The sequence below is a fragment of the Scyliorhinus torazame genome, chromosome 15, assembly GCF_047496885.1.
Source record: "Scyliorhinus torazame isolate Kashiwa2021f chromosome 15, sScyTor2.1, whole genome shotgun sequence".
In the NCBI taxonomy this organism is placed as follows: domain Eukaryota; kingdom Metazoa; phylum Chordata; class Chondrichthyes; order Carcharhiniformes; family Scyliorhinidae; genus Scyliorhinus; species Scyliorhinus torazame.
In genome coordinates this window covers 156561990-156580635 of record NC_092721.1, presented here as the reverse complement: position 1 = coordinate 156580635, position 18646 = coordinate 156561990, and the positions used below count along the sequence as shown (strand labels likewise).

Sequence of the window (18646 nt, the reverse complement as noted above, 5' to 3'; positions counted from 1 at the left end):
GAGGAAATCGGATTAAAATTACCCGGACACTTAGGCGCACAGGCAGCAGAGCTTGCGGCCATCGCTTACATTGTAGAGCACCCAGATTCCTTCCCCAGCCCAGCAGACATATATTCAGACAGTCTATACGTCTGCAACAGCCTCACTGAATTTCTGCCCCTCTGGGAAACGAGAGGATTTGTTTCCGCGAATGGGAAACCCCTCCCCTCAGCCCCATTACTCCGCCATATTCTGAAAAAAGCCAAGAACAGGACTTTTGGCATTATAAAAGTCCGCAGCCACCATCGTTCCTCCCCCCTTGAAATGTAAAAGCTGATGCGCTGGCTAAGGCTGGATCCAGGCATGGGTATTTTTGGAAGCCCCCCGAGAGCGCCCCAGTGAGTGCCCCAGTGAGTGCAGTTCAGGTCGCGCAGACTAGGATCGAAGATCTAGTAGAGGCCCAGAAGCAGGATAGCGCTCTCACTGAAATCGTGAAAGGGAAGTTTCCAGCCTCATACGAGAGTTACAGAAATACAATAACCACACATGACGGTGTGGTGCTAAAGGACACCCTTTACGTAGTTCCTGAGCAGGATAGGAATCAAATGATCTGTTTATTCCATGATGGTCATGGACACCAGGGAATTGAACCCACCGCAACCCACCTCAAACAGCTTTGTTGGTGGCCTAATCTCAAAGAGGATGTATCCCATTACATTGAGAATTGCCTCATCTGCGCTCAGAACAACCCAGATAGATATGCCAAAAAGGCACATCTGAGCCACACCCGACCCGTTAACGGCCCCTGGACTAACCTCCAGATCGATTTTATAGGTCCATTGCCCCCTTGCAGGAATGGCTATGAATATGTTCTGGTGGTCATAGACACTTTTACAAAGTGGGTGGAAGTATTTCCAGCCCGTACCAACACCGCGAAAACCACAGCCAAAATCCTAACCCACCACATTTTTACAAGATGGGGACTCCACCGCAGTATTGAATCGGACCAAGGTTCTCACTTTACGGGACGGGTCCTGAAGAACGTCCTCACGATATTTGGCATAACCCAAAAATTTCACATTGCGTACCACCCTCAGTCGAGTGGTATAGTGGAGCGCATGAATCGGACCCTAAAAACCACCCTTAGGAAAATGGTCCAGCAGAATAACACCACTTGGGATTCGGTCCTCCCCTTTGCGCTGATGTTTTTACGTAACACTATTTCCACCTCCACAGGTTACACCCCACACACCCTCATGACCGGACACCCCATGAAAGGGACAGAGTACTTGTTGGGCTTAGACCTGACCAGCCCTGAAGTTACGGCCCTCACCCATGAGAAACCCGTTGAACAATTACTCGCAAATATAAAAATGGCTCAGGTAGCAGCCGCTGTTAAACTGGGCACTAAAAGAAAATATGCAAGGCCTGTTTTGATAAGGCAGTACATGCGACGGAGTATAATATAGGACAACAAGTGATGTTGTCGGTGTATAACCCCAGCACATTTCTGTCTCCGAAATACTCGGGTCCGTACTCCATTACGGATAAAGTAAGCCCATCGGTATACAAAATCAAATACCAAAATGGTAAGACTGCGTGGTTTCACATAAACCAGCTAAAAGTTTATGGAGCACAGTCAAACCACGCCCACCACGACATGCTTGACGCAGCAGACCAAACCCCGCCCACAGCCAACGTAACCACACCAACCCCTTCCACTCGCTTCCGACTCCACCCACAAACTTTACACTCCGCCCTGGAACGCCCACAGACTGCAGCAGCAGAGACAGCGACAGTGACTCTGACGACCGCCACAGCACGCCTCCCTACCATCCTGGTCCCACATCCAGCAACTCCGACTTCGACTCCAGTGACCCCTTCCTCATCACTTTCTTAAACAAACCACACCACCGAACCACACGGACGACCCCGACTTTGTTCCCACCCAACTCGACCCAACTCATTGGCACCGCGGCAACTCCTGCAGACTCGTCCGCAACGACGAGAGCGACCCCAACTCATACCACGCAGCCCTTTCCGCCCTAATTCACTCCAGCGTTTGGCACCCGGGAGAAGGTGACGACCTCAGGTCTGACTCCCAAGCCGCCAACTCCTTTGCGACCCTGTTCGCAACAGAGAACTGAGGTGTCCACATGATGATTTAAAGGAGACACTTGGTGAAAAGTGTTGTCCTTCCTGATGGAACCTGCAGGATGTTTTCCGTTGTTTATATGTTTGTTTAATGTTGTTCGTCCAACAGGAGAATGTTCTCACCGCCACACACCCATTCACCTGAACTTTTTAGCTTTTTCCCACTGACACCCACCGCGGCCACACGCCAATTCTGCCGAAACCTCTGAGGACTTGCCTCAGGCACCCACCACTGCCACACGCCCATTCGGCTGATACCTCTGAGGACTTGCCTCAGACACCCACCAACACCAGACGCTTGTTCAGCGGAACTAGCTTTTCAGCTGATACTGGTTCGGGTATCAGACGCCCGATTGTAACTGCTCTTCTGATTTAACGGGAGATTCAGAACAGCAACCCCACTATGATGACTACATTTTTGTCCGTTCTTGTCGGTTGTCCAGGCAGTGGAGAAACGGCGTGAGACCCGCCCTGCCTGGGGACCCCCCCGTTGGTCAAAAACGCTCGGGTAGGGGACATACGGTATTGGTAGCCGTCCTACCCGGGGACTCCATTCAAATCTTACCCGTCGCGGCCCATACGCACCTCATTCGACCTTTTCCTTTCAAAAACAGTTTTATTTATTTAGGCAACCTTTGGGTTGCTGCCAAATGCTATTTATATCCTAGAACATTTGGATGATAAACTTAGCACTGGTCCACCATTGGGAAGTGTACCGTGTCCTAACATTTGTTTTGAAAAAAAAATGGGGGAGAAGTCACATATTGTGACCAATTATAAGGGTTTAATTGGCCCCAAGAAGGACAGACACACTAACACACCGGAAGGTAGTTACAGATACAATGCTTGTTTTACAGAACTCCAGAAGCTCCAGGACCGGAGAAAAACAGAGAACACAGAGAAAGAAAAGAAAGAGGACAGCCATGAGGACTCCTTTCATCGTGCTCAACACTCTTTTGATGAACATTTGGTTGCGCGGGAACGCGGACCCCATTACTCCAAACCCCCCTGCCGTTAATGTTTCACTGCCCCGCAGTACCGAGGGCCCAGTCACCAGCCACGCTGCATTATCCTGGTGTGCCAAGTTCATAACTTGGTACTCCCTGTCGTACGTCATTGAGGCACTATTAGCATTGGCCATATATTCGGTTATGACCAGACCCTAGGCGCCCGCGACCTATGAAACCAGAATAATGAAACATGCACTTGCGTTTTCCTGTAAATAAAAAGAAATGTATGATCCTGAGCTTGACTGCCAAGCCAGGAAAGAATATATGGAATATTATGATTGTTGTTGTATGCTTAGAGAGATAGAATGATGCAATGCTTGATGAGTGGTTTAGGTAAAATTAGAGGTTCCCAGTTTTATTTTTTTTAGATACATGCCCCTGCCTGACATAGCGCCCTCAAGAATCGTTTAGGTAAGTTTTTGTGCATAGCTAGGGTCAGAGTAGTGGCCATGTAGGAGGTGCCCCCCCCCACCCCGGTCAGGGAACGGAAAGGACAAAATTTATGTGATCCTTCACGCTTCGCGTTAGGATCACAAAGAGGGACTGTAGACACCTAAAATGGCTGATTCCCTATTCATTTGGCCAAAACCCGATTTAAAATGGCTAACCGGAAAGGCTGATGGGAAAAGCAGCCAACAGGACACAAGCGGACAGCTGCAAACAGAATAGCATATTCGGCTCTGGGGAAGTCGGCCCAGATTGATACTCAAGACCATTAGCAGCACATCAACCCAGACATCTGCAGTTTAATCGGCTATCCCCGGGAACAATTGCAACATATTAGCAATTGAATGCCGGGCCAGACCTGGCGGCGCCTGCAGTGGCCGAAACAAAGACAGGTGAACGACCATCCCCCGATCGGGGAATCGCCCCATTATTGGATATATCGAACCCAGTGATCAGGGAACAAGTCCACTCACTTGGGACTCAGGGTCAAGGGCCGCCCCGAGAGGTGGGAAGCCCCTGGGCCCTATAAAGTGAGGGGTCAAGTTCAGATCTCTCTCTCTCTCCCTTCTTCTCCTGCTCGAGACCTTCGCAAGAACATCAACCAGAAACAGTAAGTTTGACTCCAGCGATCGCTACCCGATAAAGACTCCTAGCCATCGACCTGTATCAGCCTTTTTGAATCCCGCGGGCCAGATCCGATTCGATAAGCCATTCGTTTCCCTGACCTGGTGGGCCCTTCCTAAAGTTAAGTATTGGCCAGTAGTGATAGGTTTCTATATAGATAGTAGGATTATTGTGTAAGCATTACTTGTTGTATATAATAAATGACCGTTGATTTCAATCTTACTAAGCGGTGTGCTGACGTATTAATCATAACTCGAGCTTGAACCACGTGGCGGTATCAGAAAGATACCTGGCGACTCGTGAGCAAAGGTGACATAATCAGAGCTAATAAACTAAGGCTAAAAAGAGCAACAGTATCATCTGCAAACTTAGCAACAGTGCCTTCAGTACCTTCTTCAAGATCATTAATGGATATTGTAAAAAGTTGTGGTCCCAGCACAGATCCCTGAGGCACACCACTAGTCACCGGCTGCCATCCTGACAAAGACCCCTTTATCCCCACTCTCTGCCTTCTGCCAGTCAGCCATAGTCTCCACACCACTGGACTATCTTATCCGGATTCATAAGAAAATATATAAAAACTAAGGCATGATGGAAACAAGATAGAATTGAACTCACAACTGGTCCAGATCGGTGTACTTGATGAAAACATCAGCAGGCAGGTTTTTGATTTTATCGTGCTTCAAAGATCTATTATAGAGAAAAGTACTTTTAATATTTAAAGTGTAATTGGTGTGGTGTAAACTTTCTATCACAGTGTCAGCCATGCAAACATCTGGTAGGTTGGTTCAAAAATGATATATTAACAATAGCATGTGTATGATGAATACACATAGAAAATATTTTACATATGGCATTCGTCCAAATAATCAAGCAATCAAGTAAGAAATTGCAGAACAATCACAAGTGTGATTGCCTAGATACTACCTGTACTTAGGCCATTGAGGGTTGCACATTTAGGGAGTGAGACCCCACAGACCTTGAGGATTGGTCCTTTGGTCATGTGGCGATTTTGCCAAGCTGGGACAGACACATTAGGGACTGGATTTTCAAAGACTGATGGGGCTGAGCTGGCAGAAAAATCACTGTGGGTGAATGGCGTGCCGATATCCTCCAGCCTGCCAGCCATTTTCAAAATGACGAGTCTGAGGCATAATAGCTGTTGGCCCAGAAGTTACATGTAGTCTATTAAGAAACTTAATAAGGCCCCTTCCTTGAATCAACTGGACCGCTGTGGTCGAAACCACCATCTCACACTCCTTCCCCACCAACTTACAATTTCAGCAATTTTACAAGTGTTCAGAGGGCATCTCCATTTTGAATCGGCCTCTCTCTCTCCCTTAACAAGTTGCAGCTCTCTCAGTACAGGGGGCCTGGTGTTAGTTCCATGACCATTGGAAGCTGTCCTACCACCACTCGTTGCACAACCAGCATGACCTCTGACCCTTAATTGGTCAATCCAAAGAAATGGTGTTGAGTGACTTTTTTTGACACATTTGAGGTCGGAACTCATATTTGGTCCCGATGTCAGGAGCTCAATGTCTAATAGCAAATCAAGCCTTAGAAAGCTATTAAATACGGCAACTTCTGACAAGACTGTATTGTCATGATATTCAAACATACATCATAACACATACATAATGATAGACAGACCAACAGACCAATTAGCACACATAACACGACAGCCAATCACAGACAAGAGCAGACACAGTATAAGACAAGAAACACGACACTTCCTGGCCAGTCTATCTGGAGACAGGACAGGGCCAGGACCTCATTAGCAAGACACTCACACAGTCACAACGTGCTGAGTAACAAGTCAAATGTATAAATAGTTGGTTGGAATAAAACTGCGTTGTACCAATCGCAACCGTGTTGGTTCGTCTGTACCTCAGGCACCCAACACCTAATGTATAATTACACAAGTTTATATAACCAAAATCACTAATAACAGTAAACATAGAACATCTAAAATATCTGATATGAAGTGTGCCAAAACATTACAGCATTACAGAAAGTCAGGTTATGCAGACAAGTGGGTATATTTTCTGGTCCCACCCACTGTGGGAATGGTGGGGGGGGGGGAAATATGGCAGACCATTTAAAGGACCCTTGACCTCAGGCGGGAATTTCCGTTCATGGGGTTGACACGATTGGAAAACCCCGCACATGGTTTCCACAGAGATAATTCCAGAATGTTTCTAGGGATTAAGCGGGACACTGGATCCCCACTCGTTCTTCTAAATTCCAGAGAATTTAGGCCTAAATTACTCAGTCTCTCATCATCGGATAGTCCTCTCATCTCAGAGACCAATTTAGTGAAGTTGCCTCCAATGCCCCTCCTTAAATGAGGAAGCCAAACGTTGATTTTTTTCCACTTGATTCCCCCAATAGAAATGTCAGTCACAAACCAACCGATGTTAAACAAAGTCTCCCTGCTACAGGTGTCCTCAAGAAGGTGTGGGTGGGACGAGCACCCTCAAGAGCTAATTACTTATCTGATTGGCAGGCAGCTTTAGCCAGAGCGCAGTAGTGGGCAATGAAAGGATCGTAAGTAGGCACCATGATTAAGAGGATGTGACCTCCAGAGCGAGGTAGGTTTGAAGATTTGGACAGGGAAGGTTCTGGGAGCCAAGAGAGGAGGACAAGGGGAATGCAACCGTGTGTTTTGGTGGATGGACAGTAAGTGACCAGAGGTTACATCTTGGGCAGGGGTTGGGGTGCATGGTAATGTAGTGGTTAGCACTGTGGCTTCACAGCATCAGGGTCCCAGGTACGATGCCCCGCTGGGTCACTGTCTGTGCGGAGTCTGCACGTTCCCCCCGTGTCTGCGTGGGTTTCCTCCGGGTGCTCCGGTTTCCTCCCACAATCCAAAGACATGCAGGTTAGGTGGATTGGCCATGCTAAATTGCCCTTAGTGTCCAAAAAGGTTAGGAGGGGTTATTGGGTTACGGGAATAGGGATGAAGTTAGGATTTAGGTGGGTCGGTGCAGACTCAATGGGCTGAATGGCCTCCTTCTGCACTGTATGTTCTGTGTTCTATGTTCTATGGAAGAGAACGTCTTTGAACCAGAAGACAAAACAAGTAGAGGGAAATGAGCACAAAACATGGTGACAGCCCAAAACACCCACCATTGTTTTAAAAGTAATTAAGGGTCAGTGAACTTGGTCATACACCAATTGACCCAAATATTACGTCCCCCACCATAACACGTGTAGGCTACTGGAAATGGGAAAGTCATTATTTTAACCCAACTAGTTAAAGATGGAAAAGAAGTGAGTTTACATTCTTAATGGGTGCCCGAGTGCATCACTATGAGTGATTTGAAGATCATCACTATTTCGCTTTTCAAAGTCCGCCCATTCTGTGACTTTCACCCTGCGGCCTGGGTGGGTGTCTTCTGGGGTGATTGAGCATGGATGGGCCTGGCTGCTGCTCCGGGGGATAGGGGGGGGTGGAGAGAAAAGTCCAAGGTGCTGCAGTGTTCCGGCATCTCCTCTGCGGGAGTCACCGACATGGGCCCCATCACCTCCTCCTCCCTCGGGGTGCCCGATGACCCCTGGGCTACTCGATGGGACAGGAGTGCAAGCGGAGCTATCTCCGGAGGTTGCCCTGCCAGCTGGCGCTGCCAGTCCTGAGTCCCGCTCTGGTCTGACGAGAGTCCGCATACTCGCGGCCATGGAGCACGAGGAGTGGACCATCTCCATCTGGGACTGCACCACATCACCCATTAATTGTGCCATTGAAGAAATGAACAGAGCAGAGGATGCTGGGTGAAAGGGTCCCCAGGGTAAGCTTATATGGCCAGGTCAAGGGATGTGTGAGAAAGACCTATGAGAATCTTGCATTTGTTACCGTTATCTTATTTGGTCGTGTGTATGTGAAACTTGGTGCTACATGAATGTACATGAGAACACATGCTTTGTCTCTCTTTGTTCACTCACTCTGGAGAAGTCGGAGGCTGTGGTCTCTGATCTTTGTCAAGGTGAGTGAGGCTTGCAAGCGGGTTGAAATAAAATAAAGAAATACCTATAAATCCGACTCAGCCTTTGACTGAGACCAGACTGAGGGCAGAAAGAACTCAATTTCATCACCATAACCTTCTGGGTTTGTGTCAAATCAGCTGGTGACTGAGCCACCTCCCTCTGTGTCTGCGCCACATCGGCCAGCGCATGGGCAATGTTACCAACATTCTCAGCCATGGCCCGCTGTGACTGGGCCATGCTCAGGAGCGCCACTGCGATGTCCACGTGGCTCTTGCACATGGTCGCCTGTGAGGCGGCAGCCCTGTCCTGGGCCTTCGCCATCACCTATACAGATTGCCCCAGGCCTTGGCCATGCTGATCCATAGCTGAAATGATCGCCCCCAAGGCCTCCACCGCAGACACCATCCGTGCGATGTTGGCCTGGTGGCACGTATTGTCAGCACCACCTCCCGCTGCTGCACTCGATTGGTCTCTTCCAACTGCATCTACAGGTCCTGGATGCTCACCGACAACCCCTCATATAGTCCCTGGCCCTGTGATTGCATCTCCACAATCGATGGGACTGTCCGTTCCAGAAGCCTGAAACCCATCTGGACAGCAGCTAGTCCCTGGGGTCGGCCTGCCCTCCAACCGTCCGAACTCCATCAATGAAAGCCAGTTACTATCTCCAGCTGCTGTACCGGAGCAGCTGTGTGGTGCACATCAGATAGTGTCCCAGGAGCCTCTTCACTAAAGTGCCCAACCGAGGTGAGTATCTCTGGGATGTGGAGGGTGTTGGAAACAACTGTGATGGGAAATCTGTGTCATCCTCCGACTCGTGCTCCGGGGTCTCCTGAGTCTCGGACGGAGGGCTTGTGTCCGAGCTGCTCTCATCGCGGCTCTGCTCACCTGGGGGGGTTCCAGCTGTGGCACTGGCTGGGGCGAGGGACGCCAGATGGACTCGCCTCATGTCCAGACGTTCCTGCAAAACACAAGACAAGACGTATGATTAGACCGCGACCCAGGGGGGTGAGCATTTGGGTGGAGGGAGGGGGGTGTAGGGTGAGGGTGGTGTAGTGTGGCCCAGAACCCTCTCCACTAAAGTGCCCAACCGAGGTGAGTGTCTCTGGGATGGTGGAGGGTGTTGGAGACAGCTGTGACGGGAAGTCTGTGACACCCTCTGACTCGAGCTTCAGACACCGGAGTCTTGGGCGGAGGGCTGCCAAAAGGGGAGGAGGAGGTGGGGGGGTGCGGCTCTGGCTGTGGCACTGGCTGGGGGCGGGGGAAGCTAGATGGACCTGCCCCATCACTAGCAGCTCCTGCAAGACACAAGACAAGACGTGAGATTAGACTGTGACCCGGGGTTGAGCGTGTGGTGGTGTGGTGAGGGTGGGGTTGGTGTAGTGTGAGGGGGTGGTGTAGGGTGAGGGTGGTGAAGGTGGGGTTGGCGTCGGATGAGGGGATGGTGTAGGGTGAGGGTGGTGAAGGTGGGGCTGGCGTAGGGTGAAAGGTGGTGTGTGGGATGAGGATGGTGCAGGGGTGAAGATGGTGTGAGGGTGGTGTTGGTAGGGGTTGACACACATGGGGAACTGCAATTAAGCGAAGTCTCACTTCCTCACCCACGGCCGAACTCCACCTCGGCGACCTCCCTTTCCTCCGGGCTGCCAACCATGTCCAAGGCCCTCTGCTCTGCCACAGTGAGGGGCCGGAGGTTCGACGATCCCCCTCCAGTCTTCTTCCACTCCCGGCGGTTGTGCGCGGCCTTCCCCTGGATGGGGGTGGGGGGGGGGGGGGGGTGGGGGGGAAACAGAAAACAACAGTGTTAGACAGTCCAATGCATGCAGCCCAAACCATGGATAGCTGTTGGCCTCAGGATCAGGGCACCCGGCCACGGCAGCCGGTATGGCTGTCGGCATGTGATGCAGGGTGGGGGTTCGCTCGCCCTCCGGGTGGGAGCTGGAGAGGGTCACAGGTGTGTGGAAGGGAGGTGGCACCAGGGGCATGGCGTTGCCTACTTATCTTGGTCGCCCTAAGGAGGTCATGCAGGTTTTTTTTGGCACTGCTGGATGGTCCGATGTTGCCCACGGCGCTGACCACCTCTGCCACCTGCGCCCAGGCACAGTGAGCGGCGGTGGCTGACAGCCTCCTTCCCAGGCCGGGATACAGGGTCATCCGTCTCTCCTGCACAGCATCCAATTGGTCTCCAGCTCGGCATCCATGAACCTTGGAGCTGCTCTCCCTGCTGCCATCATGTTGGCTGGGGTGGTGTGTGTGGGAAATGAAGTGTGTCTATGCGCGTGCAACTTGTCAGCGTCTAGAGTGGCAATCGTGAAACCGGCGAATCCGTCACCGTTTCTCATTGGAATCGATTATGTTCCACCTGGCGCCGGTGCTAGCCGCTTAACAGTAGCGGAATCCAGGTCCAGGTGCGGCGCCAATTTTGCTGTCGAGGAACTCCACGAATTCTGTCCCGGCATCAACACTTAGTCTCAGAAACGGAGAATCCTGCCCTGTATGTTTTCAAGAAGGAGTTGGCTAAGGAATCAAAGGCTATGGGGAGACAGCAGGAGTCAAATGATCAACCTGGTCATATTGAGTGGTGCAGTTGGCTAGAAAGACTGAATGGCCTACTCCTGCCCCTACCTTCTGTGTTTATATGGTGGGGAGAGGTGTGAGGAACGCACTACTGGGCTAAGGGTTGCCCTCTAACCCGTTGGTGCCGCAAGAGTGAACAGGAGTCAGCTTGGTTGAAAAGGAGGAAGACCTCGTTGGGAAGAAGCTACTGAAAGCCACTGTCTTCATTCGTGCTGTAAAAGGGACACCCAGAACTCAGTGGCTTCACTTCACAGTCACTGCATCTCAAGAGTTACATGTAGGAATGTAGACTTTGTGAATGCAGACAATAGTGAAGGAGGCCAAGCTGCATCATATCTGGTATTTCATCAATGAAAGCCAGTTACGTGTTCATCAGAATTGGCATTCACAACGGGCCAAATGACATCCTTTCATTGACCATGAGCAACTGATCGATCAAAAGTAGTCATATCAGAGGTTGGAGCAGACACATAGTTTGGGTCAGTTACCTCATCCCAAGCAGAGGTCCTAATGTCACAATTTTTGGATGGCATCTTGGTCACCTCAATGTGCGCGCCAGCGTCTCAGGGACAAGGCTGTATCAGCCACTATGCTAGTAGAACCGAAAAAGCTGTTCAGCCTTACATGTCCCAGAGATTCCATAATCAGCACTTCACTTTCATGGCCCTTTAACTATTCTTGTCTCCAATATTTCATTTCAGAGAGAAGGCAAAAGGACAAATGGACTAAGGGCTCAATGCTGCCTTTTTCAGAGTCCGAATGCAATGGAGGAGGCGAAGGAGGGAGAAGTGACGCAGCAGGAGACCCCAACTGGCGAATACGGTCAGGGGGAGCCAGAGCATGAGCAGGAGGGGCAGGAGAGGGAGACCCAGGCAATGGAGGTTACTAACCAAACCTAGGGTTTATTGTGGAAGGTTTGAAGTTAACGGAAAAGGACAAGTCCAAAGAGTTCATAAGAAAGACGTTTATTCAGCATAACAGCAGTATTTACACAGGAGCCGGTTACACATCTCAGGGTCCTCACTCCTTCCTGTCAGCTGCTACAGAAGCTTACCTGTTATGCTAGTGCTGGTTAACTCACAGCCCAATCAGCACTAGGGAACAATCATCTTCAGCCGGATGAGTCCCATGCAGGTTATAATAAGTTTTTTTTTGCAAATGAATGTGAGGCAGTGCCTGGTATGTCTGCTATTGTCCTGAGATCTGGTGCAATACAAACACCACATTCTTCATGAATACCTGATGTCTCGTGGGGTTGGAAGCTTCCCCCTGCCAGTGACTGAAGGTGAGATTAGTGCTCAATTTAATTGCATCTGAATCTTTCCAGGGATCAACAGGGACCTGTGCAGCATCTCTCAGTACGCAACAAATTGATGGATAAAGGAGACCACCAATGTCCTTTACAGGAAGGTCAACCCTGGGGCGGGATTCTCCCCTACCCGGCGGGGCAGGGGGTTCCGGCGTGATGGAGTGGCAGGAACCACTCCGGCGTCGGGCCGCCCCAAAGGTGCGGAAGTCTCCGCACTTTTAGGGGCCAAGCCCTCGCCTTGATGGGCTAGGCCCGCGCTGGAGTGGTTTCCGCGGGAAAGGCCTTTGGCGCCATGCCAGCCAGTGCCGAAAGGTCTTCGCTGGGCGACGCATGCGCGGGAGCGTCAGCGGCTGCTGACGTCATCCCCGTGCATGCGCAGGGGAGGGGATCTCTTCCGCCTCCACCATAGTGAAGACCATGGCGAAGGCGGAAGAAAAAGAGTGCCATCACGGCACAGGCCCGCCCGCGGATCAGTGGGCCCTGATCGCGGGCCAGGCCACCATGGTGGCACCCCCCAGGGCCAGATCGCCTTGCGCCTCCCCCAGGACCCCGGAGCCCGCCCGCGCCGCCTTGTCCCGCCGTTCAAAAGGTGGTTTAATCCACGCCGCGGGAGAGGGTTGACAGCGGCGGGACTTCGGCCCTTCACGGGCCGGAGAATCGCCGGGGGTGGGCGCGCCTACCGCGCACACAGCTTGCTGTGGGTTGACCCTCTACTACTCTATGTATGCTAACTCTAACTAACTAGACCAGACTAGCTCTGAGCCACGTGTAGAAGGTGCTAACTAATATATGCACCCTGACTGTCACTACAGTTGTCACCAGTGGAAAGAGGCGGAGTGCTGATGCCCCGTGTGTTTTATAGTAGGAAGCCCCCCTCTAGTGTTCTGTCTAGTGATTGGTTGTGTTCTGTCCTGTGTGTTGATTGGCTAACCTCGGTGTCTATCACTGCCTGTCTTTACCTCATGATGTGCATGAGTGCATATTATGAGTGGGAATGTTTGCTGATGACTGCACAATGTTTCATTCGTGACTCCTCAGATACTGAAGCAGACCATGTGCAAACCTGGCTAATAACATGCTTTGGCTGACAAGTGGCAAGTAACATTCTTGCCACACAAGTGCCAGGCAATGACCATTGCCAATAAGGGAGAATCTAACCATCGGCCCTTGACATTCAATGGCATTACCATCGCTGAATCCCCCACAATCAACATACTGATGGTTACCATTGACCAGAAACTGAACTGGACTAGCCATATAAATATGGTCTGGATTCTCCGGTCCCCCAGCCACATGTTTCTCGGCGATGCGCCGTTTGCTGGTAGCAGGGTCCGCTCTTCCCGCTGCTTGTCAATGGGATTTCCTATTGAAGCTACCGCATGCCGTTGGGCAACCTGGGGTTGAGATGCGGTGCCAGCAGGAAAAGAGAATTCCAACGGCCGGAGAACTCCGGTCACTTTGTCCACAACACAGATCAAAAGCTAGAAATCCTGCAGGGAGTAACTCCCCTCCTGATTCCCTAAAGCCTGTCCACAATCTAGAAATCATAAGTCAGGAGTAAATACTCTCCACTTGCCTGGAGGAGTGCAGATCCAAAAGCACTTGAGAAGCTCGATAGCATCCAGGAAAAAAACAGCCCATTTGATTGGCACCCCGTCCTCAAACAATTACTCCCTCCACCACTCCTGCACAATGGCAGCCGTGTGTACCAACTACAAAATGCACTGCAGCAACTCACCAAGTCTCCTTTGACAGCACCTTCCACACTCACGACCTCTACCTTCTAGAAGGACAAGGGCAGCAGATGCTTGGAAACCTCAACACCCTCAAGTCACATATCATTCTGACTTGGAACTAAATTACCGATCCTTTATTGTTCCTGGGTCAAAATCCTAGAAATCTCTTCCAAAAAGTACTGTGAGTTTACCTATAACACATGGACTGCGGAGATTCGAGAAAGCAGCTCACCACCACCTTCTCAAGGGCATTTAGGAATGTTCAATAAATGCTGCTCTAGCTAATGCCACCCACATTCCAAGCCAAATTTTAAAATATTTTGTAGATATAAATTCCACATTTTAAGAGTTGTAATGCATTGAGAGTTTTTCATTGATATTAAAAGATATGCTTAAGAAATTGTATTAATAAAAATAATAAATTTGCTTACAGCAAGGTCACGTTTAGTGAAACCTGTGGCACATAGCGTAGGTTCACATCTACACATTCCAATTCTGTTTCCCGGCAATCACACTTCTGTGGGTACTCCTTAAGAACTGGAAAACAAATATATATATCTCATCTGATAATATGCAAAAGAATTCTTAATAACTTTTGTACAGCTGCCATAGTTTATTTTTTGTGTATTAATATTAAAACATAAGATCCAGGCTGACGAAGCTTTAGATACTCAGTGTGGGCCAATTAAACTAAATCTTACTAGGGATTATTTTGTCCATCTACGTCCCTTGGCACAATGAAAATCAAGGTTTCAACAATCAAAAAACCAATTGCCTCGCCCTGAGCTGAGTTTTGAGATCACCTGCTTCAATTTTCAAGAGGATCTTGAAATGGACAGCCAGGTTCCCATATCAAACATATGGACATCCAGGCTCCCATATGGGCAGCAGGGTAGCACAGTGGTTAGCACTTCTGTCTCACAGGGACTTGGGTTCAATTCTGCCCTTTGGTGACTGTCGGTGTGGAGTTTACACATTCTCCCCGTGTCTCCGTGGGTTTCCTCTGGGTGCTCCGGTTCCCTCCCGCAATCTAAAGATCTTCAGGTCAAATGGAGTTATGGGGATAGGGCAGGGGATTAGGCCTCAGCTAGGTGCTCTTTCTGAGAGTTGGTGCAGACAAGATGGGCTGGATAGCGCCCCCCCCCCCCCCCCCCCCCCCCCACCTCCTCCATCCTACAACCCTTTATGAACATTTTCATTCTCCAATTCTGGCCTCATGTGTTTTTCCAGTTTTATTACCCCCCCATGATCTGCAACCATGCCTTCAGCCATCTAGGTCCTGAATATTTAAATGGTCCCATCCCCAGGGATAAGATTAAGGACTGGTTAATGGAACTTCCATCTCACGGACTTCTGGCACATGTGTTGGTAAAAGTTTAATCTTTTAATGTTTGAAATAAGGTTCTAGTTTCATCAGGTTTAAAAACAGCAAGGAACAGATAAACATTATATTTAGAAAACTGATGTTTGAGATTAAATCACTTACAGCATTCTTTTGAAATGTTTTCGTTTTGAATTGCAGGAAAGACCTTTTCAAAAATGTCTGACAAGCCAGTATAATCATCTAAATGGACAGCAGAGCACATTTCAATAAAGCTTAGGCACAAAAAAGTATTTGAGGCTGACATAGTAAAACCTTATTTTCCCAAGATTAGAATTAAAATATAAACAACAATTGAATATCTCAGTAAGTAAGTAAAGTAAGCTAAGAGTTTGGAGCAGAGGACAGAAATGGTAATTAGTGACAAGTAAACTTAGAACATATCTTCAAATATTTTATTAAAGTATATTCATGATAATCTACCAAACAAGTTAAGAATAAACAAAACTATTTTGCTTTACATTAATATATACCATTATAAATCCATGCACTCAATTCACATAAACTAGCTTGGGGCTATTGTCTGCTGTAAATATCTGGATGAAAGTATTCAGTTTTCATGTCCCAATGAGTGTACCAGAAAAATAAATTAAACAGGTAACTTTGTAATCTTTCTGCTTTTCAGCTTGCAAATGGATATAATCACAGACACTATTGCTTCACAGTGCCAGGATCCCAGGTTCGATTCCGGCTTGGGTCACTGTCTGTGTGGAGTCTGCACGTTCTCCCCATATCTGCGTGGGTTTCCTCCGGGTGCTCCAGTTTTCTCCCACAAGTCCAAACAGACGTGCTGTTAGGTAATTTGGACATTCTGAATTCTCCCTCTGTGTACCCGAACAGGCATCGGAATGTGATGACTAGGGACATTTCACAGTTACTTCATTGCAGAGTTAATGTAAGCTTCCTTGTGACAATAAAGATTATTATTATCTTGCCCATACTTTATGCCCCTTGGTCTCTGGTGTTAGAAGTGAGGTTCGAACGTATGTGGTCTGGTCAGATCTGTAGAGCTTAGCCATACAAGAGGCATGGACAATGTTAGACATATCAAATATTTGGGAATATATAGGAAAATACCAAAAATATTTCAGTGCAGAAGTGCAATCAAAAATACACCAATACATTAGCTTTTATACTGTAAAGTTTTTCCTTGTCTGATTCACCTACAAACATTTCAGGAAACAATTTTGCATAGCATACAATGTTAATACTTCAAAATAATGTTAATTTGTTCACTGCAAAATTGTGTCAGAATAATAGGAATACTTCAAAAATGTTTCCGTGCAGAATTGCAACCAAAAATACACCAGCTATGGTATGTTGAAATAAACTTACTAGTTTTTTTCTGCGTGCAATTCATTTATAAACATTTCAGAAAATAATTTTGCCTGGCAACAATGACACTGCTTTAACATAAGGCTCATTTGTTCATAACTTCCATACCTTGGTACCTGGAGGTACCCGGATGATGTGCTGGGGCTCTCCCCGGAAGTCCCCATGCAAGGATTGCCTGGGAATTGCCGGGAGAATTTAAATTTCCAATGGAAAATTCCCCAGCACATTGAACTATCCAATACTCAGATTCCAATCGGAGACTTCTGATGGTTCTGACACTCTTAGCAGAAGAGTTACCCAGGAAAAGGATTTAAAACTACTTCTGATGCCTGGGTAACTATGGTACTGACCCCACTGACTACCTCCGACCCCTGACTCTTTCTACTCCCGGCTACACTCTCCACTCCCCAACTATCCTGCCCACTCCCCGATTACCTTCCCGACCCCCTTTTAACCTCCCAACCCCCAAATACCTCCCCACCTCCACTCCAGTCTACTCTCCCAAAAGCACCCTGCCTCCCACTCCCCACTTCCCTCCCAACCCTACCATCCCCAAATTCCCCTGCTCTGGCTTCTCACACTTAAAACTTACCTGGTTTATGGCAGCTAGTACAATGAAAAAGGGGTACAGCTTCATTTCGCCTGACCATCTTGCACTGCACTGAAGGCCTTCAGGAACAGTTAGGCTGCACATTTGTCACCAGGCCAGGGGAGGACGTCCAGGCAAGAAATATGCAACTCCAGACTAATGCAAGTGAAAAGTAGCGGAGTGACAAATTGAGGAGGATTATTGCCATTCCACAGACATTCTGGCCCATTATGATTTTTACTTTAGAATACACAGGGAATCTGTGATGCAGTATGGCACTTACCAGTCCCTTTACGTAATCAATTCTGAGTCCCAGTAGAAGCTGATTCTTTAATAGCATTTAGAAATTAATCTAGAATTTAATTTGATAATTTGTAATCATTGCTGGGAACGAGTGCAGGGACCAAACTAGGTTCAAAATCACTGAAAAGTCAGGGTTTAAAAAAATGAAGAGACATAACTAACAATACCTCAATAATTGTAACTTCACAGATTGTTCTTCATCTATTCAAATTTGGGTCTTTGGGTGTGGGCAGGGGTGTGGGTCACGTGTATCACAGATAAATAAAAAGGATTCCATATCTATCCTATATATGTAAATCTGCCACTTTGCACAGATTTGCGACTTCACAGCTTAGACAACTTCCTTTGAATGAACAGCTGATCCAAAAAACATGTAACAATGTTTCAGATTATAATAATTGTTCCAACAATACTTTATATTATGTGCCATGTAAATGACATTGACAGGTTACTCTGTTTCAGATTATCAAAAGTGTGTTACCGCAATCTGCCTCATCAGCTCCGTTTTCACAGTCTTTAATGTCATTGCAATACAATGACTGTGGTATGCACACTGAGGGACTGTCACATGGGAAAAATCCAGTTGGACAACCACGGGTGTCAAGGATGAATTCTGACATTGCAAGTTCTAAAGAGGAAATAGAGAGAGAGAATAAATCACTGAAATTGTTTTACTTGAAGACCTACTATTGTGAAAAAATTGTTCACGTCAAGAGCGAGCTATTGGAATCAGCAGAGGATTTCAGCAAATTAATGAGGCAGTCAGGATGTATAAAATGCAAAGATCATAAACTGATACACAAAAGGATCAAACTGTTTAATGAGCGTCGACACTTCAACTTGATTCAAGTCCACTTGAAAGAACAGAATGAATTCAACATTTATTTCCTTTTCCCAATTTTATTTTATTTTCTATTCTCCTCATTTGAGGGTCCTGACTGTTGCAAATATCCACATCTGAGTATGATGCTATTCATTTGTAGCAGGCATCACAGTGAAGCCAGATCCTTTCTTCACAAACTTGAGCACACACAAGTGCATTTTTCAACTGGGGTTACGGAATAGCAATAACAAGCAAAAGCTCTGGCTGTTTTTATTTTTCTCCCTGACCTGAGAATACCATTGTAGTGGCCTTGTTGAATAATGGAATCATAGAATGGTTATGGAAACATACAAGCATAGGAACTCAGAGCAAGAGCAGGGCATTTGACCCTTCAA

The 18646-nt window shown here is 47.9% G+C and overlaps 1 protein-coding gene across 2 annotated transcripts in view; it reads right to left on the bottom strand.

Annotated features, from left to right (window-relative positions):
- rxfp2b (relaxin family peptide receptor 2b) overlaps positions 1 to 18646 on the bottom strand; it is a 246366-nt gene that overhangs the window by 174681 nt on the left and 53039 nt on the right. For both annotated transcript variants that reach the window (XM_072476985.1, XM_072476986.1), the window contains exons 2-5: positions 17910 to 18056; positions 15307 to 15384; positions 14252 to 14357; positions 4833 to 4904 (exon numbers count right to left, since the gene is read on the bottom strand). In XM_072476985.1, the coding sequence (XP_072333086.1) occupies positions 4833 to 4904; positions 14252 to 14357; positions 15307 to 15384; positions 17910 to 18056 (403 nt within the window). The remainder of the gene's footprint in view (positions 1 to 4832; positions 4905 to 14251; positions 14358 to 15306; positions 15385 to 17909; positions 18057 to 18646) is intronic.